The sequence below is a fragment of the Marmota monax genome, unplaced genomic scaffold (genome assembly GCF_021218885.2).
Source record: "Marmota monax isolate L192 unplaced genomic scaffold, Marmota_monax_Labrador192_F-V1.1 WCK01_AAM20220418_F8-fsc00548, whole genome shotgun sequence".
NCBI lineage: Eukaryota > Metazoa > Chordata > Mammalia > Rodentia > Sciuridae > Marmota > Marmota monax.
In genome coordinates this window covers 72212-97059 of record NW_026692888.1, presented here as the reverse complement: position 1 = coordinate 97059, position 24848 = coordinate 72212, and the positions used below count along the sequence as shown (strand labels likewise).

The 24848-nt window shown below is 41.5% G+C and overlaps 1 protein-coding gene across 1 annotated transcript; it reads right to left on the bottom strand.

The window, feature by feature from the left end:
• Nucleotides 1–1655: 1655 nt before the first annotated feature.
• Nucleotides 1656–7522, bottom strand: LOC124096652 (patr class I histocompatibility antigen, A-126 alpha chain). The gene is made up of 8 exons (XM_058581375.1): nucleotides 7311–7522; nucleotides 6772–7038; nucleotides 6270–6545; nucleotides 5384–5659; nucleotides 5143–5256; nucleotides 4268–4303; nucleotides 4081–4128; nucleotides 1656–3914 (listed from the first exon to the last, which is right to left on the bottom strand). The coding sequence occupies exons 1-7, from the start codon at nucleotides 7495–7497 to the stop codon at nucleotides 4085–4087; spliced, it is 1200 nt and encodes a 399-aa protein (XP_058437358.1). The 5' UTR covers nucleotides 7498–7522; the 3' UTR covers nucleotides 1656–3914; nucleotides 4081–4084.
• Nucleotides 7523–24848: the final 17326 nt, after the last annotated feature.

Here is a 24848-nt window from a genome sequence, read left to right as displayed (position 1 = left end):
CTAAACCCCAAACAGGTATAGAAAACAAAACAGTGAAGAAATAGCAGAATATAATACCAAGAAATAGTAGAAAATAATAAAGAACAGAGAAGCTATCAATGGAACCAAAAAGAATACTTTGAAAAGATGAACAAAAATTGACAAATTGTTAGCTGGATACACTAAATAAAAGAATAATAAAAGAATTAGAATCAGAAAAGAGAGAGGATGCAATATTACTTACTTTGCAAAAATAAAAACAATTTGAACTCTGCTGTGAAAAATTGGGTGCCAAAAAATTAGAGTGCATACATAAAATGGACAAATGGTAGATAGACAAGAAACTAATAATGTTGACTTAAGAAGAAATAGACATTCTGAATATAACTAGAACAAGTGAAGACACTGAATTAGTAATAATATATTTTATAAAAATACCTACAAAGAAAACCCTTCTCCAAATGACTTTACTGGTGAATTATACCAATTATTGATGACAGCTCAGGATCCTGGCTCACTATGGGAATTCTAGAGTTTGACTGCTTGGTTTTGGATCTTGGCTCCATCATTTGTGGGTTGTGAGACCCTGGGAAAGTTTCTGAGCCCTTCGTGTCTCTGCTTCATCTTGTATACAATGGGGATGACGCTGACTGTTGTACTGAATGTTCACTTGGTTAAATAAGTGACTGTGGTTAAAATAGCACAAACATAAAAATGAGATACTCTGGTAAAGTCAATAATTATTCAGACATGTGACTTTTTTAAACTGTTGTGTGTATTTCACAGGACATGGTCATGACTGGGAGAGAGACCTAAGATGCCAGGGTTTTGTGAGCTGTTGGGGGAGGTATCCACATCAGTCAGTAATGGCTTCTGCAGCTGCAGGCACAGAAACTGAATGAGGGAAATTAAAGGATAAAAATACAGAAACAGCCCTCTTTCCTCAAGTGGAAAATGAAGGAAACAGGAAAAGTCAGGGCGCCCTCCACTGGTCACCTTAGAGCTGTTCTTATATCTAAGGTAGCTATGACCCAACACAAACCCCCTCATCTTCCTAGGCTCAGCTTTCTCTCCTGACTTTGCCTTCTTGTGGCTCACAGTGGCCTTCAGCATTTAAATGTGTTCTTTGTATAGTGCAGGATGCTGTGAGAATTTAAGTTGTTTATATAGTGTTTGTTAATAATCATAGGAATTTTCCTATCACATGGAGGAGAAAAGTGGGTAACAGATTACTACAGAGCTCGTGTCCTTGGTTTCTCTTCAGTAGGAGAAGTGATCCTGGATCTGGTCACTGCTCACCCAAAGCTCTTGGTCTCTGAGGATGGGGCACATGTGACCATGGTAGATTTTGCTAGGCCAATGCTCATTCTAAAAGCATTGGAGGGAGGGGGAGAAAGAACCCCTATGTGCCTAGTTGTGGGGTTTTCCTTCTGTACCTGGCTTATTTCATTTAGTATAATGTCCTCCTGAATCATCCAGTTATTGCAAATTAAAATTTTTCTCTTTTTTAAAGGTTGAAAAAATATTTTGTTATGATTTTTTCAAGCAATAAGTATCTACAACAGACATTTCCAAGCAACTGTGGTCCCATCATTTAAAAAAAAAAAAAAAAAAAAAAAAAACAGAAACAAAAACAAAAACTTTAAAGGACGGAGAGTAGCATTGGAACAGGGCAATGGGTATACCTTAAAGGACTTTGAAGAGGCTTTTTAGGAGAAACTTGATTAGGAGAAACAGAACTTCAATGTAAGGGACAGAGACAGTGCAAAATTCAAAGATACTTATAGAGCCCTCTAGTTCTCTGAGCAAGAAGCAGTGAAGAACTTATGGAATTGCAAACACAGACTGCATTTCATTGAGATAAAAATAGTGGATCACCAAGAGTGCAAAACAGATCTCACTGTGTAGAACCAAGAAATCAAACTATTCTGGGAAGAGAACTAAAACTGAGTTCTAATCAAGAAACCTCCAGCATTTGCCTAGCATATTTAAACATAGCTGTATACCAGGGGCTCCTTTGTGCCTTTGTGATGTTGTGCTGGCTGTGATCCAGAATTAAGTTACATAAAAAATGCTGAGATCCAACACTTTAACTTTGTTGCTTGCCACAGGAGTGCAAGCTTCATGAAAGAAGTTTCAGTTCATAAGAAATTGCTAGTGAGTTTTAAATTAAAGAGACAGACTCTCATTACCTTTAACAGAGCTCCCAGATGGCTTCTCCTAGCTCCTGCCTCCAGCCACCTACTGCAGTGGGTGGCAGTGGAAAGGTTTACAGAAGAGACTAGCAAGAGAAGGTGAGCACCAGGGAATGAGCTTTTATTGGGGAACAAAAAATTCAAGGGAAAATCCCATCCAATGAAGGTTAAGGGGGGCAGCATCCCAAGGTCAAGGACGATGATTGGGTCTTCAGGTCAGTGGCCAGGCATGCCTCTGTACGGACAAACACTCAGACCTGGGCAAGGGTGGGGAATGGCTCAGACACAGCTGTGTTTAAGTGCCTCTCACCCAGCCAGGGAGGTAACTCAAATCACGTGCAAGGATGGCCTCCCACAGTTGCTGATCCCAAAAAGAAAGTGTTGAGCCTTTTATCACTGAAACAAATTCTAATGGTAGAATTTTTTTACTTTCCCTAATCTTGTTGAGAATGTTCTTTTCAATACTCAGAGCCCTAGAGATTTTAACTTGACATTATATTGAATTAAAAAAAATGCTTTTCCTACATCCTTTGGAATGAACTTATGATTTTCACCATCATTCTGTTAATGTGGTGATATGGATTTTTGTTTTATTGTAAAACAAAAGACCAACCTTAATTTCCCATGACATGATAAAACCACCATGGACAGATATATACTGCTTTTTGCATATTTTTGGAGCAAGTTCTAGAATTAATCTTGTTAAGGACAGTGAAACTGCTGGATGGAGAAAATGAAAACCTAAGAGGAATTTATCTAGGATGAGAAATCATAAGATCCTTCTTCTCTGGGACTCTCATATCTGGTCCCTTTAAAAATACTGCAGAAATGATGGAAAATATAATCCAGAAAACTGCCCTGGGTTTTGTGGGACAATGACAGGAGAAAGGATTTCTGCTGCTCTCAAAGAGAGACACCCAAAGAAGAATGAGACCAGAACTCATACTTAATAATAAGAATAGGGATAATTCTCCATAGAAACTGAGAAACAAAAAAAGATGGGAGCACAAGGTCAGACTCAGGTCTCAGCCTACGTTAACCCACTCAATGTGATGCCCTCCCTGCTCATGGTCCTGGAGACAGGACCTGCCCTGGTGATGCCTGAGCCCCTGTCATCACAGGTCCTGGTGGGATGAGGTTCAGTTGAATGAATGGGTCTAAGGACCAGGGAAGATGATCCAGCTGAGGAGTGACCACATCAAACCCAGGATAGACTATCACAGATTGGGTGCTGCTTTGTCCACCTTCAGCTCCTTTCATCTTTCTCCTGTCCCCACCTGAGGCAGAGTCAGCACAGCAAACATGTGGATTCTGGAAGGTTTGGGGTTTTATTTTCTCTCAGAAATTTGAGGAATCCTCTTTTCATGTAATTAACCCACAACCATAATTCATGGCACAAATGTGAAATACAAATCAATATACACATTCTCTTTTCCAAAAGGCAAGGAAAAGTCTAGAGCCCAGGGCAACATAAAGCTACCAGGAATGAAGACGTCCCAGACCTGTATTTGCTTCATAGGAAAGTTAATTGAGGAAGAGAACAGGACAGTGTAGGGAGGGGTCTTGGTGATCAAAGACGAGCGCCTGTCTCCATTTCCTTATAATCTGATGACAGGAACACAGACACATAGACACAGTTAATTGCCAGCTGCACAAAGAGAAGTTGGGACCTCTTGAAACTGCAGCAGGGAGCAGGAAGAGAACTGAAGAAATCCTGTATTACTCAGTTGAAAGAAAATACTGTAAAAGAAAGTATTATGAACAAATTCAGATAAGTCATTGCAATGAAGACACTCTGAACAACCCATTAAATACTTAAAATATCAGAAATTGCTGGGACAGTCCCTGTAACTCAGAGTCTCCCCATACCTCAACTCTTCTCCCTCAAGGCCCTCCAAGGTCTCACCTTTTTAACCAGTGAGAGACACATCAGAGCCCTGGGAACTTTCATTACCTGAGCAGAGCAAAAACAGAACATGGTCAGAGTCCACAGGAGACGTGGCTAATGGATGAATTATGGGTGGATCAGCTCCCCCATGGCTTTCCACTACAGTTACCCAGGTGTCTCAGAGATCAGTGTTCTTCATACTTACAGGCAGCTGGAGCATAGGTGTCTGGTTTTACACCTGTGGGAAGAAAGTCGCCTGTGAGAGAGCAGCTTGGAAACAGGTCTGAGAGGTACCCCCTAGTCCTGGACACTGGGGAAGTCTCCAGAACTGTGACTGTAGATGTAGGAAAGGATCAGGAGACAAGAAGAAAACAGATAGGTAAGGATGAAGATAGTTACTTTCCTGGAGTTCTGTCTTCACCAGGAAAATTCCCCTCTGGCCTCTAAATGCTGGGAATCAGGCCCCTATCACCACAAAAAACAAGGATATATTTGTCCTTTAATTTCTGTGCAATTTACAGAGAGTAAATGGGATACCATGTTGGATAAGGACACATATAGATATTACTTCCCATTAACAAGGCAGGGAACATTATCAGGAACTGCCACGTAGGAACTGAGCACAACACCTTAGCCTTGAGGGATGGAGGTGTGGAACTGGCTTCTGTTGCGCACAAAAGCTGGTGGACCTCACCTTTGCTAGCCTGGGGACTGCAGCTCTGGGAGTGGATGTTACCCTGTTCTCCTTTAACACTACCCTTTCTGCCTTATTTGGATGAAATGTTCTTCTGAACACCCTCCCCCAATAAAAACCAAGGTTTGGGGCATGCTCCTTCTCTGTTGCCTGCCTCCCTTGCTTTTCTCTTGCCCTTACTTGTGTTAGCTTTGCAGTTGAGACAGAAGAACCATTCTGAAACGCCCCCCAAAAGTCTAAATGTTTGTGTGTTTTGTCGTGCCAGCCCAATTCACCCTAGTGAACTGGCTTTTTGTAGCCCATGTGGGACATGGGCTAAAACACACTTCTACCAGGTACTTCAAGCCACCAGTGGGACAAAATTTCAGACCCTGCCTTTTCCTACCAGTTTTTCTTCTTCCACAAGACAAAAGCGACCACAGCTCCAGTGACAGCAGCTCCAAGGAGAATCACACCGGCAACAATTCCCAAGATGGGGATGGTGGGCTGAGGAGGTGGCTCTGGGAGGGGAAGGGAAGTTAAGATGAGGGGACCTGATCCCCAGCTCTCAGTCCCTACTCTGTTGAGGGTCTCCAGAAAGCCTCCTGTTTTCCTGACAACAGGCTCTGGGCCCTCATCCCTCCTTACCCCATCTCAGGGTGAGGGGCTCAGGCAGCCCCTCATGATGCACATGGCAGGTGTATCTCTGCTCCTCCCCAGCAGGCACCACTATAGCGGCCCATTTCTGGAAGTTTCCATCCCCTGCAGGCCTGGTCTCCACAAGTTCCATGTCTTGGGTCTGGTCTTCTCCATCCCGATGCCAAGTCAGGGTGATCTCCTTAGGGTAGAAGCCCAGGGCCCAGCATCTCAGAGTGACATCTCCTTCAGGGATAGGGTGGTGAGTCACATGTGTCTTCGGGGGGTCTGAGGGAAAGAACAGGGAAATTCCGACATTTTGGCATTTCCTCTTGGGCCACTGAAGCAGTGCTCACATGACTATCACATGACCATCCTGAGTGATAGACAACATGATTCAGGTGGGCAAGAGAGCACAAAATCTAGACACAAGCCAGGATGCAGGCTTTGGCACAATCTATTCCTTGGAAAGTTCTAGAATCAGATTGAGAATACCCAGTGGAAGAGTCTTCAGGTCCCTGACAGAGACTTCAGATTCTGGTCTTGATAGAGGTTGGGACATGTGGAAAAGCTGGAGTCAGACCTCCAAGGATGTTAGGCTGGAATGAACCTGACAGTCTATCCTTGATGCCAAGACTGCTGATGGGAACCTGTGGTCAGGTATTTATTGCCTTTCCCACCAGCCAGGGAGAGAGCGACCAGATCCCTTCCTTGTCCTTAGAGAAAGCAGCCTTCAGTTCCTCTCTAGTACAGAACTTGGGAATCCACGCTCACACCCTCCCCTCTGGACTATGAGCAGGGAGATGCTCTACAGTGGGCACCATTCTCCTCCCCTCCTCCTGGGAACTGCTAGAGAGATCTACAGGAGATGGGGCAGGTGTTCAGCAGCTGCTCATACCTGTGCGCAGCAGCGACTCCTTCCCTTTCTCCAGGTAGCCTGCAAGATACTTCCAGCAATCTCCTTCCAGGTAGGCCCTGAAGCTCTCTGCGTCACCAGCTGCCTCCCACTTCCTCTTGGTGATCTCAGCCACCGCATCTGCGGTGGTCCAGGAGCTCAGGTCTTCATTCAGGGCGATGTAATCCGCGCCATCATAGGCGTCCTGAAGGTACCCGCGGAGGAGGCGCCAATCCGTCCCCACGTCGCAGCCATACATCCTCTGGAAGGTGTGAGAGCCTGTCCCCGGCCCTGTCAGCCATGGCCCATCCCCGCCCACCCTGCGGGTTTTTTCCTAAACTGAAAACGAAACCGGTCACAGTGCCCAAGGGTGCTTTTTGGGTAGAGGGTCCCCGCGAGTCCCTCAGCCTTGGGGTGAAGCTCGGCCCGGAAATCCTGAGGACTCGGGATCCTCTGTGAGGGACATGAGGGGTCGCGACCTCCTACAGGGGACGGGGTCACTCACCGCCTGCGCTCTGGTTGTAGTAGCCACGCAGGGTGTTGAGGCTCACTTGGTGACTCTGTAAGTTGCACTTGGAGGTCTGTGTCTCCCGTTCCCAATACTCTGGCCCCATCTTCTCCATCCATGGCGCCCGCGGCTCCATCCTCAGACTCTCAGCATCGCTGTCGAAGCCCACGAACTGCATGTCGACCATGTAGCCCACGGAGATGAAGCGGGGCTCCCCGCCCGGCCGGGACACGGAGGTGTCGAAATACCTCAGGGAGTGGGAGCCTGGGGAAGGGAGCCGCTGAGACCACCCAACCAGGTCCCAGGTTGACTACCCCAGGAGGAGAGGAGCGGGGTCCAGAGTCGCTAAGGGGGCTGTGGGAGCAGAAGGGCAGGACATAGGGGCGGGAGGGGAGGGAAGGGAAGGACCGCGCCATGATGGGGAGGGTCTGGGCTGGGGGCGGCGGGACGCACCTTCCCCAGGTCCTTAGTGCTCACTGGATGGTCCCCTCGCTCCTCCCACCTGGAGGCTATTTCCCTCTCAATCCTGTGCTCACCCGCCCAAGTGTTCCTCAGGGCCAAGGCCCCCAAGAGCAGGAGGAGCAGCATTGGAGGCGCCAGCACCCTCATCCTGCAGCAATGTGGAGATTCTGCGACTTGCAGTGGGGGCGGGGGGAGGTCGCTGTGGACTTTAAAATTCAAACCGCAGTGACAAAGATTGGCTTCTTTAGGAGAAGACGACATGGGAGTGAGAACTGTGGACCAGTCAGGAGTGCCCAGGCAGAATGACCTGGACCAGGTTGGAAGGAGAAAAAGTGAAACTCAGAGAAGACAGGGAATCCTCAGCGCTCCCTGTCCACACCCCAGACACAGCTCTAGACCCTGAGAGCCACGCCCAGGGCTGGGAGTTTGCCCTGAACCCTCCTCCTTACTAATCATTCTTTGTCTCACCATCCCTTGATTTCTGCCTCAGGGTGTAAAATCAGCAGTTCTCAAACATTTTGGTTTCAGGATCTTTATATGCTCTTAGAAAGTAGTGTGCACTCCAGAGGTAGGTAGATTTATGTGGGTTATGTCTATCAATATTTGGCATATTAGAAGTTAATGCCATTTTTTCAGATATTTTTATTTCTCCTGAATGTTAATAACTAATTGCATGTTAACTTAACTAATTGCATGAAAAATTTCAGCACCAAAGAAAAATTACTGTTTCAAAGAAAAATAACTTTTCTCAAATTAAAATATTTAATTGGAAAAATGCATCATTTTACTTTTTACAATTTGGAAAGCATTTTTATTTGTCATCAGAGAATGCTAGATATTCATATTTTCAGCCCTTAATTTGTGACTTTGGTTGAAACAAAAAAAGGCAGCCTCACACAAATATATAGGAGGAATGTTTTTAATAACGTTTCCAATATTCGTCTTTGATACTACACTAAAATGACACAAATGTTAGCTTCTTAAAAGTTTTTTGCCACAAGGACCATGAAACATTGTCATTGAATAGTTCATATTCTATCCATTAAAGTCTGTGGATGTGTCTTGCACATTGAATCGATCTTGTGCTAGTGAATGACATTTTTTAAAGTCATGCATCCTTTGACCAAGCTATATAGACCTTCTAGTGTTAACAGATTTAAGTGAAATTAACCAATAGGTCTTATGTTGATTATTTTGATATAACCACAAATTTCCCCAGAAAGTGTTGCAAGTACTTGGATGTCTACAGGTTGATAGTGGTGGATGCAGGTTTGCTCAGATTCTCTTTTCCTCTTGAGAGCATACATGTTATTATTGAATATATTGATGTCAGTGGATTATCTCAAAGGGACATGTTGAGGTAATTTTTTAGAATATTGGCTGAATATTGAAGTGTAAGTAATACTTCCCCTGTCGTTCATTCTTTTAAGCACGAATGGTATTCCATAAAGTTGAGGCCAGTACAACTCAACAAATGGCTTTTGTTGATGCAAACTCCCTATGGTTGAATGTAGCAGATGTGTTTTATGTGTATTTCCATTCTATCAAATAAGTATATTTATAACGTGCACCGTGAATGGCAATTTAATAAATTTAACGATTTTAATACTTCAGGACATATTTAAGTGAACTGGAATGTTTTCCCTTCTACAGTTAAAAGTGTTCAAGAACACAATAACTACTATTGCAGTTTGGTACCATAACTTCCAATTTTCTGAGTTTTACTTTATTTTAAACAATGTTTTAGTGATATTATAAAAATAATTTTTGATAATATGGATCCTGTGCAATAGTCTAAACACCTCTGGGGGTTCCACAAATCACACTTTGAGAATTGCTGCTCTGAGTAAACTGTGGAGAGACCCCAACTGGTTCCATCCTCTTCCCTTGATTCACTGCCACTACTCTAGATAATTGCTTCAACATGTAGAAAGATATGGTATTTGTGAACAAGTAGTGGAATTATACATAATTATATGCAGAAAAAAACAAAAATAAGTTGTTAAAAATTTAAAACTGGTCACAGAAATGAATAAGTCTATAGATGATTTGGACAACTAAATTAGTACCAGAAAAGAAGTCTTACACCTAGTAAAATAGTGGTAAGGAAGACTTTATAAGAGAACAAGCCTGTCAATAAAGGATTTCCAACAATTGAACAATATCAATTCCAAAATAGTAAAGAGTAAACAATGATTTTCAAATCTTAAGAAAATGACTCAGTGTTTACAATCCCCCCAAATTACATTTGAACTGCCTGATAACAAACGAAAACTTACCCATGCAAAGATACATTGCAATGAAATTTCAGAAAGCAGGTAGAAAAGAAAAAACCCTGAACCTTTCAAGAGGCAGGAAAAGCAGCTTTGGAAAGCTAGAAAATGTTGAAGCAATATCATATGCATTCAATGTAAAAATATTTTTAACACAGAATTCTGTACTAAGTTAAAGTTGGACTAAGAGCTAGGGTGTCCTAAAGATATTTCAGATTTTTAGGGTTTCAATATTTTCTTTTCTATATTTCTCTAGGATATGGCCAACTGAAGTGAGAAACAAAAATAATGGAGGAAAACCAAGAAAAGGGGATATGTGAAACGTAGTTAAAAGGAGCCAGCACAAGAGATGGAGGCCAAGTGTGTTCCCCCTGAGGTGAAGGAGATCCAGGGAGTCAGCCTCTATCCAGTTGTGAAGGCATCCAGTCCAGGTCTGTCAGGACTGAGAGTTTTAGGACTGGTGTCTTAACAAAGATCGAATTAGAGGAATCCTAGATATACCTGAATATATTCATGGAGACTGTCTTAGTCTGTTGGGCTGCTACATGAGAACACCACATATTGAGTAAATTTTAAAGAATAAAAATTTATTTTCTCACCATTAGTAAGGTTGGGAAGTCAAAGGTTAAGGCACTGGTATCTGGCTAGGGCCCTCCTGCTGTATACTCATATTATAAGGTGTAAGGGCAAGAGAGAGAGCAAGAGTGGTAAGGAGGGACCAACCTACTTCCAAGGTAACAGTACTGACTGATCTATTTATGACAGCGGGACCCTCATACCCACCTCCCATTAGGCCCCATCTCCCCACACCACCACATTTGAATATCAAGTTTCCAACATGTGAACTTTGGAGCACATATTCAAACCATAGAAGAGACTCTAGGGGAGAGTTTGAGAATGTTCCAGGAGTGAGAACAATAGAAACTAAACAAATGAAGGAAGAACATTTTTATTGACTGCAGGGAAGTTAAATTCAGTTCAAGGCAACAAAGTAATGAAAGCTACAAGTCTAGTTGTGAATAACACTTGCATAGTCAATATAAATAACATCGATCTAATCAAAATGATAGAATGATTGTTGAGAGAATGGTGCCTGTGAATGGAAGCTGTCCACTAAGAGTGCAACTTGAAACTGAAAAATTAAAGATGAGTCTTATTTGCATTCTATTTAGGCACAGAGGTAGCAATGACAGCACCAGGCAAAACAGTAAAGCAGGCTACTTCTGGGGATTAGGAAATGGGGGCTACATGGAAGACTGGGGCCATTTGTCTTTATAGCAAACCTTGTAGAAACATTTGAACTTGGAAATGCTGCCATGATTCTACTAGGAAAAAATCAATATTTAAAAAGACAACATGAGAGAAAGAACTCAGATGTCACTCTATAAGGTGTATCAGAGAAATGAGGCAGTAATGAGAGGGAGACATAGGGTCAGGTGGTGATTTTTTAAGGAGCGATTTTGTTTAAAATAATGAAGTTAATTATGTTGGTTTTAATGGGAGATGTTGCAATATGATTAATGCAGGAATGAGTAAGCCCCAGAGAGTGGAAAGTGAAGGTGCAGGGGAGTGAGGGGCCAACCTCGTTCCCAGGTGTAGAGTACAGACCATCCACCATCACTGGTGGGACAGTTTCAAATGTGCAGGCTCTGAGGGGATTCTGAGGCAGTCCTTACCTGAGTCCTACTTTTTTCTCATGTGAAAAGAGAAAGAATTTCATCCTCTAGGGGTGAGGAATGGGGATGTAGTAATGGGATGCAAGAAGGCAGGAAAAAGTGACAAATGCATTTTTGGGGGCAGAGAGCCAACTGATCTAGAAAATGGCATTTGGAGAGAGCAGTGCAGGGGGTCACTGAAGCTTGTGTTCATCATCTGAGGGAAACAGAGGAGAGAAGGAGAAATGTGCAGCATTCAGTCTGCAGGAGGTAGAGTATACCAGACTAGAATGAAATGCAACAAGTTTTTCTGGTCTAGGCATATGGATTATTTTAACTTGTAGCTTATTATGGTTAAGATTTCATAATTTTTCTGTATCAAATATACATTAGAGTCATACATTAGGTAATGACAAGAAAGGTGTTCTGATTCTATGAAGCCAATATCACCCTGATACCAAAGCAGATAAAGACACATCAAGGAAACAAAATTATAGATCAGTATGCCTGATGAACATAGATGTAAAAATCCTTCATAAAATATTAGCAATTTACATTCAAAAACACATTAAGAAGATCAGTTCCATCCAGAGATGCAAGATTGGCTCAATATATGAAAATTGGTAAATGCAATATATCACATAAATAGAATTAGAAAAAAAACATTACATAAACATCTCACTAACTATTAAAAAAAACCCTTTAGCAAAATTCAGTACCTATTCATGTTAAAAACACTGAAGAAACTAGGAATAGAAGAAACTTGTGTCAACATTGCAAATGCTATATATATCAAACCCAAAGCTGATGTCATACTAAGTGGAAAAAAATTGAAAGTATTTTCTTTAAAAACAGAAATAAGACACAGATGTTCACTCTCACCACTCCTATTCAATACAGTACTTGAAACTCTAGCCAGAGCAATCAGGCAAGAGATGAAAATTAAAGAGATAAAAATAGAAAAGGATTCAATATCCCTGTTTGCTGATGACATTATTCTATACTTAGTAGACTCCAATTTAGCCTGAGACCAGCTCTGGCTTCATGAATGAAGATTCGAAACGTGAGAAATCTGTAGGGAGTTTTGAATTAAAGAGATAAGACTCTAATTACCTTTAAACTAGCTCCAGGATGGCTCCTCTTAGCTCCAGCATCCAGCCACCTATTATGGTACTGAGGTTTACTGAAGAGGCTAGCGAGAGAGAGAACATGCCAGGGAGTGGACTTTTATTGGGGAACAAAAAATTCTGGGGAAAATCCCATCCAATGAAGATTTAGGGGGGCAGAATCCCAAGGTCGGGGGCGACGATTGGGTCTTCAGGTCAGTGGCCAGACATGCCTCCACTAGGACGAGGCCTTGGACCTGAGAAGGGTGGGGAAAGCTCTGGACACAAGATGTGCCTAAGTGCCTCTGGCCCAGCCAGGGAGGTAACTCAAATCACATGCAAGAAATGGCCTCCCACACCCAAGGAAAAAACCCACACTTTTAGAGCTGATAAATTCAGCAAAGTAGCTACATACAAGATCAACTAGCAAAAGTCAAGCTATCCTAGACACGAATAATGATGCTGCTGAGAAAGAAATCAGAAAAATTTCATTCATTATAGCCTCAAACAAATAAAAAAAAACTAGGAATACATCTAAACAATGAGATGAGAGATGTGTACAGTGAAAATTATAAAACACTGAAGAAAGAAATTAAAGACACTAGAAAATGGAAAGACCTCCCATGTTTTTGGATTGGCAGAATTAATTTTGTCAAAATACCCACATTACCAAATGTGATCTACAGATTCTCTGCAATCCCCATCAAAATACTAATGATGTTCTCAAAGAAAAAAAAAAACCAGTCTGTTGGGGATGCAAATCAAGTCAAGATGGCGCCTGGCAGTTTGCCCGGAGGAGTGGTTTGCGAAGCAACGCAAGGGAGCCATTAAGATGGTGAGGATTCCTTATTGGCTGACTGCTGTATCTAGATGATGTTAATTGAGTCAAGCTGTGTGTAATCAGTTAGGTATATATACCTCTGCTGTCCCACAATAAAGCGGTTCCGCTACCTAACTTACTTTGAGTTCTCACTCAGTTCCCGCTGTGTTCACTCTTAATAAAGTAGTTCCCACTTCAACCTTCAAGTTGCTTGTCACCTCCTGGTTACTTTGCCCAGCCACACTGCGGCAACAGTCCTAAATTTCATATGGAAGAAGAGAAGACCCAGAATAACCAAAGCAATTATTAGCTATTAATCAGAGCAATGCTGGAGGCATTAAAATACCCAATTTAAAATTATAGTGCAGAACTGTCGTAACAAAACCAGCTTGGTATTAGCATAAAAACATACATGAAGGCCAGTGGAATAGAATAGAAGGTATAGAGACTGACCTACAGAGATCCAGTCATCCGATCCTTGACAATGGTGGCAAAAAGACAAATTAGAGAAAACATAGCTTTTAAACAAATGGTACCTGGAAAACTGGATATCCATATGTAGAGGAATGAAACTAGATCCCTATCACTCACCCTGCACAAAAATTAACTGGAAGCAGATGAAAGACTTAGGAATTAGACCAGAAGCATTGCAACTGCTAGAAGAAAACAGGTCAACACTCCAACATGTCAGCTCAGGCATCAGCTTCCTTAATAATACTCCTACAGCTCAAGAAATAAAACCAGGGATCAATAAGTGGACATCAAATAAAAAAAATCTGCACAGCAAAGGAAACAATTAAGAGCATGAAGAGAGAGCCTGAAGAATTGGAGAAAACCTTTGATGGATTCTATCTGACAAGGGGTTAATATCCAGGATGTATAAAAAACTTTAAATACCTGCTAGAAGAAAAGCAAGTAACCCAGCCAATAAATGAACAAAAGAACTAAACAGACATTTCTCAAGAAGAAATGTAAATGGCATTTCATATATACATATATACATATATCTATATCTATCTATCTATATCAGAGAAATGCAAATCAAAACTGAGTTTATCTCTCACTACTGTTAGAAGAGCAATCATCATGAACACAAATAATAAATGCTGGGGAGGACATGGGGGTAAATGTTCATTGTTGGTGGGCCTGCAAACTAATACAGCCACTTTTGAAATCAGTATGGATATGCCTCAAAAAGCTAGGAATGGCACCACCATATGACCAGCTATCCCACTGCTTGATATTTGTTCAAAAGAACTAAAATCAACATACTCTATTGAGATATGCACAACAATGTTTACAGCAGCACAATTCACAATAACCATGTTATACTACAGATCTAGATGTCTGTCAACAGATGAATGTATATAAAATGTGCTATATGTACACAGTGGGGGTTTACCCTGCCATAAAGAAGAATGAAATAATGTCATTTGTTAATAAGCCAATAGAACTGGAGAATATCATGCCAAGTGAAACACACCAGACTCAGAAAGTCAATGAGCAAAATTTTCTTTCCTATGTAGAAGCTGGAGCAGAAAAACAAACAAACAAACAAACAAACAAAACCAGAATAAAGAGGAATCTCTAGATCAGCCATCTCTGCCCTAGTCCTTCCACAGCCTGGTCCTCTCAAGAAAGCTCTGGCAGCCTCGCAGGGCAGCACAGCAGCGCCTCTGTGTGGCCATGTGGCTGAGCACTAAAGATCTGAACTGCCATTTTTTGTGCTCATTTGGGAGTCCTGGGTCTTCCTAGGCTTGAAGCAATTGTACCGGGCTGTGTGCACAAGTTGGCGCTTTCATCCTGTCAGGTTTGGGATTTCCAACTGTTACTGAAAATATAAGATAAAATATATTTCCTCCCAGTTGATCTACAGTGAACTCTTGTCCCAGGGCGCCTCCAGGTCTCTATGGCATAAAAGGCAAGTTTTCAGGTTATGGATGAACCCCATGAACAAAATGCATGTCCTCAGTTTCCTGAATGGAGCCTTGTACCACTGAATCCCTGAGACTTGTTCCAGGCTCAAGGGTCCTCCTTTACTGGGCCAGATTTTTTAACCCTAGTGTTAGGTGGTAATTAGTAATGAGCAGTGGAATACAAAACAATAAGGTAGAAGGGTGTTAGGATGGCCTTAGGCCTGAGCCTAAGCAATTCCATTTTAAAAACTCCAGTTTAACCTGCAGTCTCACTAGGCATACCCACAGAGCCCTCCAGTGTGGCCTCAAACAAGTTACTTCCCTCACCTTATAAAGAGAGTGAAGCCCCTGGCAGGCTGTCCTGGCCTGATAAGAGGGAAAGGTAAAAAGATCAGGGTGGAGACCAGCAGACCAGATGTTTTTGACCCCAGGGTAAATGATGTCACCAAGAAATCTGGTGGTAGCTGATAAAGATTGAAAGGGGTGTCAAAAGCCCCCAAATTTAGTGTAAATGATAGAGCAAATGAACACGGATTCAGCCAGCCCAAACAAGGATGCACTCCAGCTGGAGAGCCTGATGAGGGCCTGACATCCCATCACTTTCATTGTTTCCTGAGCCTCTGCATGATCTTCACCACTCTCAAACTCTTCTGCCTTGTCTGGACCTTGGTGAGAGCTACAACTCCTCCTTATGACCTCTCTCCTCAACAGGTCATCTACTCCATGTCAGGAAAAGCCTGCCTTGATTCTGGACCTAGTCACCACGGTCTGAGTGAGTGTGCATATGCTGGACATAAAGCCTAAGGCTTAAGACTTTTGAATTTAGCATGCAGAGGAAATGTCTGTCATTAGCCTGTCATGATTAAATGTGTTTTGCAGTATTTAGAATCAATATAGAATTGTTTACTGTGAATTGATTATGTCTATTGCAGTGCCTAACATTAAGGATTGTCATTGTCTTGATTAAGAATCCATAGAGTGAAATTGTATTGAGTAATTTGAGTGAATAAAACATTGAAAGGGGCAGAAGTGCATGAACATTCTTTATTTCTCCCCTTGACTGCATAAGTGGCAATTTTCCCCCTGTGAGACATAGGGTCATGTGATTTTCTTTAAACTGCCTTTAATACTAATGAACTGCCAGAGTGGTGGTACATGCCTGTAATCCCAGCAACAAGGGGAAGCAGGAGAATGGAAAGTTCAAAGCCAGCTTCAGCAATTTATGGAAGCCCTAAGCAACTTTGTGAGACCTTGTCTCAAAATAAAAACTAAAAAATGGGCTGGGGATGTGGCTCAATGGTTAAGCACCCCTAGGTTTAATGTCTGATAACAAAAACAAAACAAAAACCTAATATATAAATGAGTAACTCATAAAAAAGGTGTACTAACCCTGAGAATAAACAGGGGGAAGCAAAGGGACAAATTAAGAAATAAGTCCAGAAGGAAAGATCTATGGGGAGTTCCTGACAGAATCTTGCAGGATCATTGTAAAGTTAGGATTCATAGCCACAGGATTCTCAATGTATATCAGAAGAGACTTTAGTAGCACAGGTGCACTAAGGTACAGTTTGCCTGGTTGTGGACCCCATCTCCTATATTAACATAGAATTCACTTGTGGATGAAGTCCCCCTAAATGGGATGGTCACCATGACAGTTACCAAGAGGATCAACTAGGGTAAAACAATACATTGCTCAGATTAATGAAGATGGCAGAAGGTGGACCACTGTTCTCCTGGTAAACATCAAACTTAATGTGTTTGGAAGTAGTATCAAGTTCCCTTTGTGTTCTCTGCAGAGAGATGGATGACTCACTCTCTTTCTCCCTTGAGAGCATTCTTTGCTTGAGCCTTACTTTCACTTATAATAAAATTCTCTTGCTTTTCTTTTTCATGTCTGACTCTAAATTTTCTTTAATGGGGCACAAGAATGGAGGCCTGGAGCTTCAGCTCCCCATTTACTGTGACACTGATGGGGCAGGAGTGAGAGGAGCCACTGAAGTGTTGGCCTAGGGTGGTGAGGGAGCCTCCTGAAGAGGTGAACATGGGGAGGAAAGTGGGACATTAAGGAAACGAAGGCCCAAGAAGTGAGGAGAATGAATCAGACCAAAAAAAAAAAAAAAAAAAAGCCCTGGGAAGGGCCAACCTAGGGAACACTGTGAGGGAGCATAGGTCTGTTTGAGGAGAGGTTCAGGGTCTTCTGGCTGGGGTGCTGAAGGAGGGCTCCATTTTTTACTAGGCTGGTCATTACACAGGTATTAGCTGTCCGTCATCAGTAGGCCACTGTATGTTTTGGACAGTCTTCTGTGTTACATGCATAGAGTAATTCACACACACACAGGGAAGAAATGTGAAAAGAAGCAGATGCAAGAGGATAATTGACTAAGGGGATCCCCCACTTCCAGAGCCACACTCACGAATGCTGGGGTGGCAGGCAGCATCAAGGAAAGGAGGGAAGAGAAGGCCTGTGCCTCAAAGTGAAGTGCCAGGCTCTCGTCCCTGATTCTCGGATTCTGAGGGTCCCACTTATTATTCTCCAATATCATGGTCTTTTCTAAGCCCACCCCAGTCATCCTGCAACAAGCCTTGGCTACCTGGATGTCTTGGTTTAGTAGGAGCTGCTGCAGGAACAGGGGGCTATGGGCTGGCAGTTGGCTACACAGCTGGTAGCCATGGAGACAGAAGGTCAAGAATAGGTGTGGCAGTAGCTGAAGACCACAGGGGGCTACTGTAAGACCTGTGAAGAGTAGGAGCCCAGGTGTCCACCTGTTATCTCCCCTGGATACTTAGATGGTCACTCTCTACTTCTCCAGACCTTCAAGTTCAGGTGTCCAACTACCATCCTCTAGATGTCAAGGGTGGACCCTTCTCCAAGACACCAGATCAGGCACCCTCTTGGAGCCTAGAGGACCATCTCTAAACAACTGCGAGAGTCCAGGACACAAACATCCTATCTCTTTTTTTTTAGGACCTAAGCAGAAAAAGACCTGTTGCTACTTTCCTCAAGCCTAACACCTTATCCTCACCATTTCTCCAAATTAATGGTCCTGTGGATTTGAGTTTATTTTGATCCCTGCCATGTGCCCCCAGAGTTTGGAGGTTTTGTTCTGGGGAGTCTCCTGAGGGATCCACAGTCTGCAATTGGGGCAGGACTGCGAGATGGGAAGCAGCAGTGAATTCTTGAGCTTAGGCTGCTGGGTCATCCTGTGCCTGGTTAGGATCCTCTTCCTGAATCCAAGAGGCTGTCAACACAGTTAGTGGTCAGAACTCCTCCCTGGTCATGAACTTCTTTGTGCAATGTCCACAGTGTGGAGGGTGCTGTAGGGCTGCTGAGTGAGGGGTTCCAGTTGGGAATAAAGTAGTGAGTAGTCCCTGTCATTCACACATGCACAAAGAAGACCCCCAGTCACATCCAGGAAAACTACCTGCCTTTCCTGGGCTCCCAGGAGATCTTTTCCTTGGATATACTGATTCATTAAAAAGTGTTCTTCTGTTCTGTGCCTGGCTCTTACAATACATTAAACCAAAGTCAGGCAAAATTCATTCTCCTCAAGGAGCTAACCTTCAGATGGGGTTAATAAATAATGAAGTGACTGCAGTAAAAGGAGCATCAGAAAGTAGAGTGATTTAGAGAAAAAGAACAAAGTAGGGATAAGGGAGATGGTTGTAATTATTTTAATTATTGTCCTCAGAGTAGGGTTTCCTGAGAGGTGACATTTGGTTACTGCCTGCACATTCTGGGCTGTACTGAGCACCAACAGGCTGCAGCAGGAATAGGAGTGATCCCTCCCAGGACAAAGGGAAGACGATGTGACACAATCAGTATTTATGTGTGCATGTGCAATGCTGGTACAGCTCACTTGTGACTCCATAGAACACTCTAGAATGTTTGTCACCACATGGGGAGACAAACAGGCTAACACGTGAAGGGGGAGCTAACAGAAGGCATATAAGGCAACTCTTCACTGCGCTCAGAGCTCAGCCTTTGGGTGCAAATGCTCTGGGCCAGTGCCAGCACTAATAAACGCTGCTTCCTGCTGAAAGTCTAGTGTCCTGGTTCTCTGTGTAAAAATCCTATAATGGGCAGACTTCAGGAAGGACTTCCTATCTGTGATTCTGGGCAGAATATTTTGGATTCCATGACAGCTTCTCTATTGTGCCTCATGAAGTCTTCCTGAAGTCCTGAAGTTTGGGGACACTGAAGTTCCTGGTATTTGGAGGAAGGTTGGGAGAGGAGGGAGCAAGCTGAGGAGGGGTTCACACCCAACTCCATCTCTGTGGTCTTCTCTTGCCTACAGAGGTTTTTTTGTTCTTTCTAGTTATACATGACAATAGAGTCTATTTTGACATAACATACATATGTGGGGTATAACTTCCCATTTTTGTGGTTATACATGATGTGAAGTTACCCTGGTTTGTAGTCATATAAGAATGTAGAAAAGTAATGTCCCATTCATTCTACTGTCTTTCCTATTCCTATGCCCCCTCCCTACCCTTCATTCCCCTTTGTCTAATCCAATGAACTCCTTCCCACTCCCACATATTGTGAGTTAGCATCTGCATATCCTAGAGAACATTCAGCCTTTGGATTTTGGAAATTGGCTTATTTTACTTGGCATTATAGTCTCCAGTTCCATCTGCTTACCAGCAAATACCATAATTTAATTCTTATTTATGGCTGGGTAGTATCCATTGTGTATATGTACCACATTTTCTTTATCCATCCATCTGTTGAAGGGCACTTAGGTTGGTTCCATAGCTTAGCTCTTGTGAATTGAGCTGCTATAAACATTGATGTGGCTGTGTCACTTAGTATGCTGATTTTAAGTCCTTTTGGTATAGACCAAGGAGTGAGATGACTGCATCAAATGGTGGTTTCATTCCAAGTTTTCTGAGGAGTTTCCATACAGCTTTCCAGAGTGGTTGCATCAATTTGCAGTCCTATTAACAATGTATGAGTGTAACTTCTCCCCCACATCCTCAAAAACATTTCTTATTTCTTGTAATTTTGATAATGGCCATTCTGACTGGAGTCAGATAAAATCTCAGTGTAGTTTTAATTTGCATTTCTCTAACTGCTAGAGATGTTGAACATTTTTTCTTCATATATATATATATATATATATATATATATATATATATATATATTTACCAATTGTGTTTCTTCTTCTGTGAAGTATCTGTTCAGATCCTTTCCCCATTTATTGATTGGGGTAGTTGGTTATTTGGTGTTAAGCTTTTTTAGTTCTTTGTATATCCTGGAAATTAATGCCCTATCTGAGGTACAGGTGGTTAAGACTTTTTCCCATTCTATAGGCTCTCTCTTCACATTCTTGATTGTTTCCTTTACTGGGAAGAAGCTTTTTAGTTTCATACCATCCCATTTATTGATTCTTGATTTTCTTCTTGCACTTTAGGAGTCTTGTTGTGGAATTCAATTCCTAAGCTGACATGGAGGAGAGTTGGGCTTTCTTTTTCTTCTAGTAGGTGCAGGGTCTATGGTCTAATGCCAGGTCCTTAATCCACTTTGAGTTTCTTAAGGGTGAGAGATAGGGGCCTAATGTCATTTTGCTACATATGGATTTCCAATTTCCCCAGATCATTTGTTGAAGATTGCCTACTGAATTTGAGGTGTAATTGAATCTTACATGATCAGCAAATGCCACCTTGGAGTGGGAGAATAGTTACCACCTGGCATGATATAAAATAGAGATCTTTGTAGCCCTAAGATTCTCCAAATAGCAACACTAATAATGGCTAAGTATGAGAACAATGCACAATATCTTGTTTAAATTTGTAATATTTCCCCCCCAAAATATTACAATGCCAGGGCATGCTAATACAACTGACTTTAGAACTTACTGTGTTCTATTGGTTTCAAGTAGAAATTGTATTTTGAATGTATTAATTTTAATAAAATAATAATTTCATCTATTATTTTTTTCTTTTAAAATGTACTAGCAAACTTAAGATTGCATCTAGGTCTCATAGTTGTGGTTCAAATTATAGTTTTATTGGATAGCTCTGTTTTAGGAGCTTGATAATTATATCTTCTATGTTCAGGTCTGTGATTCATTTCACATGGTTTTCTTACATGGTGTTGTTTTTCTCTTTGGGTCTCATTGGTCGCCTCTGTTTGTTAAAAGGATGATCCTCTCCCTTTGGGTTCCTTGAGTCCCTTTCCATCAGCTTGGATGTACATTTCTAGTTGTGCATCTTTATTCTATGCTAGTGATGTAGACTATCCTGAGCCAGGCCTTTGTTTTATTACTTGAATGCAGAAGTAAATCTTGAAAATAGTGTGCATTTTCAAAGTGAAAAAATATCTTGACAATTCAAAGTTTTTTTTTCACTTGCATACTGATTATAGACTTCAGTTTGCTAGTTTCTAAAAAATAGGCATCTTGATTTCAATTGGAAATACATTGAATCAATAGATCAATTTGGAGAGAACTGATAACTTGTCAATATCAACTACTAAAATCCTTGTCTATGGCACTTTTATTTAGTTCTTATTTATTTTCTCTTGATGATGGCTTATAGATTTTAGTGTAACATGTTGCTGTTATGGTTTAAATATTAGATGTCCCCAAAATCTCACATGTGAGACAATGCAAGAAGGTTTAGAGGTGAAATAATTGGGTTATGAGAGTCTTAATCTAACAAATGAATTAATCCTGATAGGGATTAACCAGATGGTAACTGTAGACACATAGGGTGTGGCTGGCAGAGATGGGTCCCTGGGAGTGTGTGTTTGGGGTATATATTTTATCTTTGTTAAGCAGAGTTCTCTTGCTCTCTCTCTCTCTGCTTCCTGATGTGATGTCCTGAGCCAGTTCCTCTATTGCACCCTCTGCCATGATGTGCTGCCTCACCTCAAGTCCTGAGGAATGGAGTCAGCCCTTTGTGTTCTGAGATCTCTGAAACTGTGAGCTGCCAAATAACCTTTTCATCATGTGATATTGATCTTGTCAGATACTTTAGTCAGCAATAAAAAAAAACTGACTAAAACAATTGCCTGGTTTTTAAGAATGAGTATCTAAATGTTTTATTTCAATGTTATTATAAATGGAATTTAGGGTTTTCCCCCTAAAATATTACAATGCCAGGGCATGCCAATACAACTGACTTCAGACCTTACCATGTTCTAAATTCATTTATTAGTTCAAGGAACTTTCTTTGCCTTAGTATTTTCTATGTATACAATCATATCATCTGCAAATTAAGACACTTCATAATCTATAAATTGAAACATAGTCTTTTCAATCTATATTCCTTTTATTTCTATCTCTTGCCTCAAGATTCTGGCTGAGATGTTGAGTTACAGTGTGTAATAGAAGAGATGGGAGTCAACACACTGGCCCATGAGTTATGGTTTGGATCCTGAATGTCCCCCAAAGGCCCAATATGCCAAAGAATTGGTGACAGTCTAATGGATGAAACCTTTAATAGTGGGATCCCATGTAAAGAGGCTAGTTTATTAGGGGTGTGCCCTTGGAGAAGTGACAGAGACCTTGGTCCCCTCCTCTTTCTCTTTGTTTCCTGGAATCATGTGGTGAAGGGACTTCCTGCCACATGCTTGTGCTGAGGTACTGTGCCCCCACAGGCCCAAAGCAATGGGGCCAAGTAACTAGGCACTGACACCTCTGAAACAGTGATCCAAAATAAACCTGTCCTTGTTTAAGTTGATTAATCTCAGGTGTTTTTTCACAGCAACACAAATCTGACAGCATATCTTAAATAAAAATATCACCATATCTTAAATAAAAAGCACTTTCATGACAAAATACATTGTTAGCTGTAGATTTTTTAGAGATGCCCTTCATCTGAAGAAGCAGCATTTTACTCCTGGTTGGCTAAGAAATTGGATCAAGATTAGGTTTTGAGTTTATGTAATGCCTTTTCTTCAAGGAGATGGTCCTGTGGTTATTCTCCTTATCTGATTAATATAGTAAATTAGTATTGATATTAAATATTTATTAAAATGTATAGTCTAGGATAAAACTAACTTCATCATAATGTTTAAATTTGATTTGCTGATATGTTGTGGATTCATGAGAAATGTTAGTCCAAAGTTTTCTACTTTCTTATGTGAACAATATAAAATTCAAATAAATGTATACATGTATGAAACTATCATCACAGTACAATTACAGAATAATTCCATTACCCTAAGAAATTGCTCATGCTCATTGCCCTGCCCCCACTTCCATAGTGAGGCAAACACAAATCTTCATTTGAATTCTATGGATTTGTTTCACTTGACATTTCATATAAATGGAAATATATAGTCTGTGGTCTATTCTGTTTGGCTTCTTTCATTTAGCATATTGTGTTTGTGTTTGTGTGTGTGCACATTCATGCACACGCACATGCATGCATGCTCACACATACATGCACAGTGCTGGGGGTTGAACCCAAATTCTTGCACAATGCTAGGCAAGCACTCTACTACTGAGCTACATCCAGCCCTACCATAATGTTTTGAGGTTTATACATGTCCCAGTATTTCATTACTTTTTATTGCTGAATATTATTGCATAGTATGGATATACCTCATGGGGTTTGTATCTGATTACCAGTTGATGTGGTATTACAAATTTCTACTATGAATTTCATTTTGCTAAAAGGTATAGAGCCATTTAGGTTATCTATGACTTCTAGTGTGTATGCAGATTCATGAGAGCATTTCAGAGAATATTTCCTAGAAAAAGAAATATGATGACAATGATTCATTATATGTAATTATATATTACTATATAATTCTAAGTTATTAGATACATGTTTCCCACACCAAATCTGTCCATTGACTTTCTTTCTTTGTTATTCCTCCCTCTGTGGTGAACCAGTACCACTATCAGTACCACTGTCACAACAAGTGTAACTCCAACATATGACACCTTCTGCTTAATGTAACCAAATTTCTGGGTCTGAGACACTCTGACTGTATAATATTGAATTTTATTGAAATCCTTCTTTCACCAATCTGACTGAAGAGCAGTATTCCTGTTGTGTGAATGCCAATCACAGAGCAACAAGGAATGCAGCCTTCCTCTAATCCACCATCTTGACCATCCCATAGATGACTCTTTGCTGAGTCACCCCCATGTCTCTCAGGGGAACACCAACAACCCCCTCCACACTCCCCATCAGAGGAACTAGCTCGCCAGCCCCTTCCTCCTCAAACATCCTGAGTCCACAGCGTACAAGTAGTGGGACCTTCACAACTGCCTCAGTTTTGCGATGGTCTTTTGCTCTGTAATATTTGGGGTTCTCAATCTGCTTCTCATTGGTTACCCCAATTCTTTTCTGGCCACTTTCTCTGTTTAGCCTTTTCTGAACCTCTATATTCCACCCCAGATTCTTGGTGACTAGAGGAAAAGTCTTCTTCTTCTTCTTCTTCTTCTTCTTCTTCTTCTTCTTCTTCTTCCTTCTTCACTTTATTTGGTTATTTTTATGTGGTGCTGAATATAAAACCCAGTGCCTCATACATGTGAGACAAGTGCTCTACCACTGAGTCACAACCACAGCCAAAGAGGAGAAATCTTGAGATATTGATGGGGTTTTGGCTAGAGAACACTCTGGTAAAAATCTAAAGATCTCTTGATTGAAGCTCAGATGCTGCAGCCCTTAGGTATAAGCATTGAGGCCTTCACCTCAGCCTTTTGGGGGAAACAAAGATTTCACTGGAAGTTAAGAGATTCTTGGCAAGGGTGACACGCCGTAGAAACTTAAGCCCAGCAATTATGACATTTTGGATCATGGTGCCCATTAGTAGAAGGACTTCTATTCCTTTTATCTACTTATCTGTATCTCCAGAACACAGAACATCATGGGACTCTCCA

Bases quoted from the DNA above. Each gene is read 5' to 3' on its own strand.
- LOC124096652 (XM_058581375.1), bottom strand. From the start codon at position 7,497: ATGTCGTCTTCTCCTAAAGAAGCCAATCTTTGTCACTGCGGTTTGAAT. The intron at 6,546-6,771 runs GTGAGTGACCCC...GGCCGGGGACAG, and splicing joins CTACAACCAGAGCGCAGGCG to GCTCTCACACCTTCCAGAGG. The intron at 5,660-6,269 runs GTATGAGCAGCT...TCTTTCCCTCAG, and splicing joins GGAGTCGCTGCTGCGCACAG to ACCCCCCGAAGACACATGTG.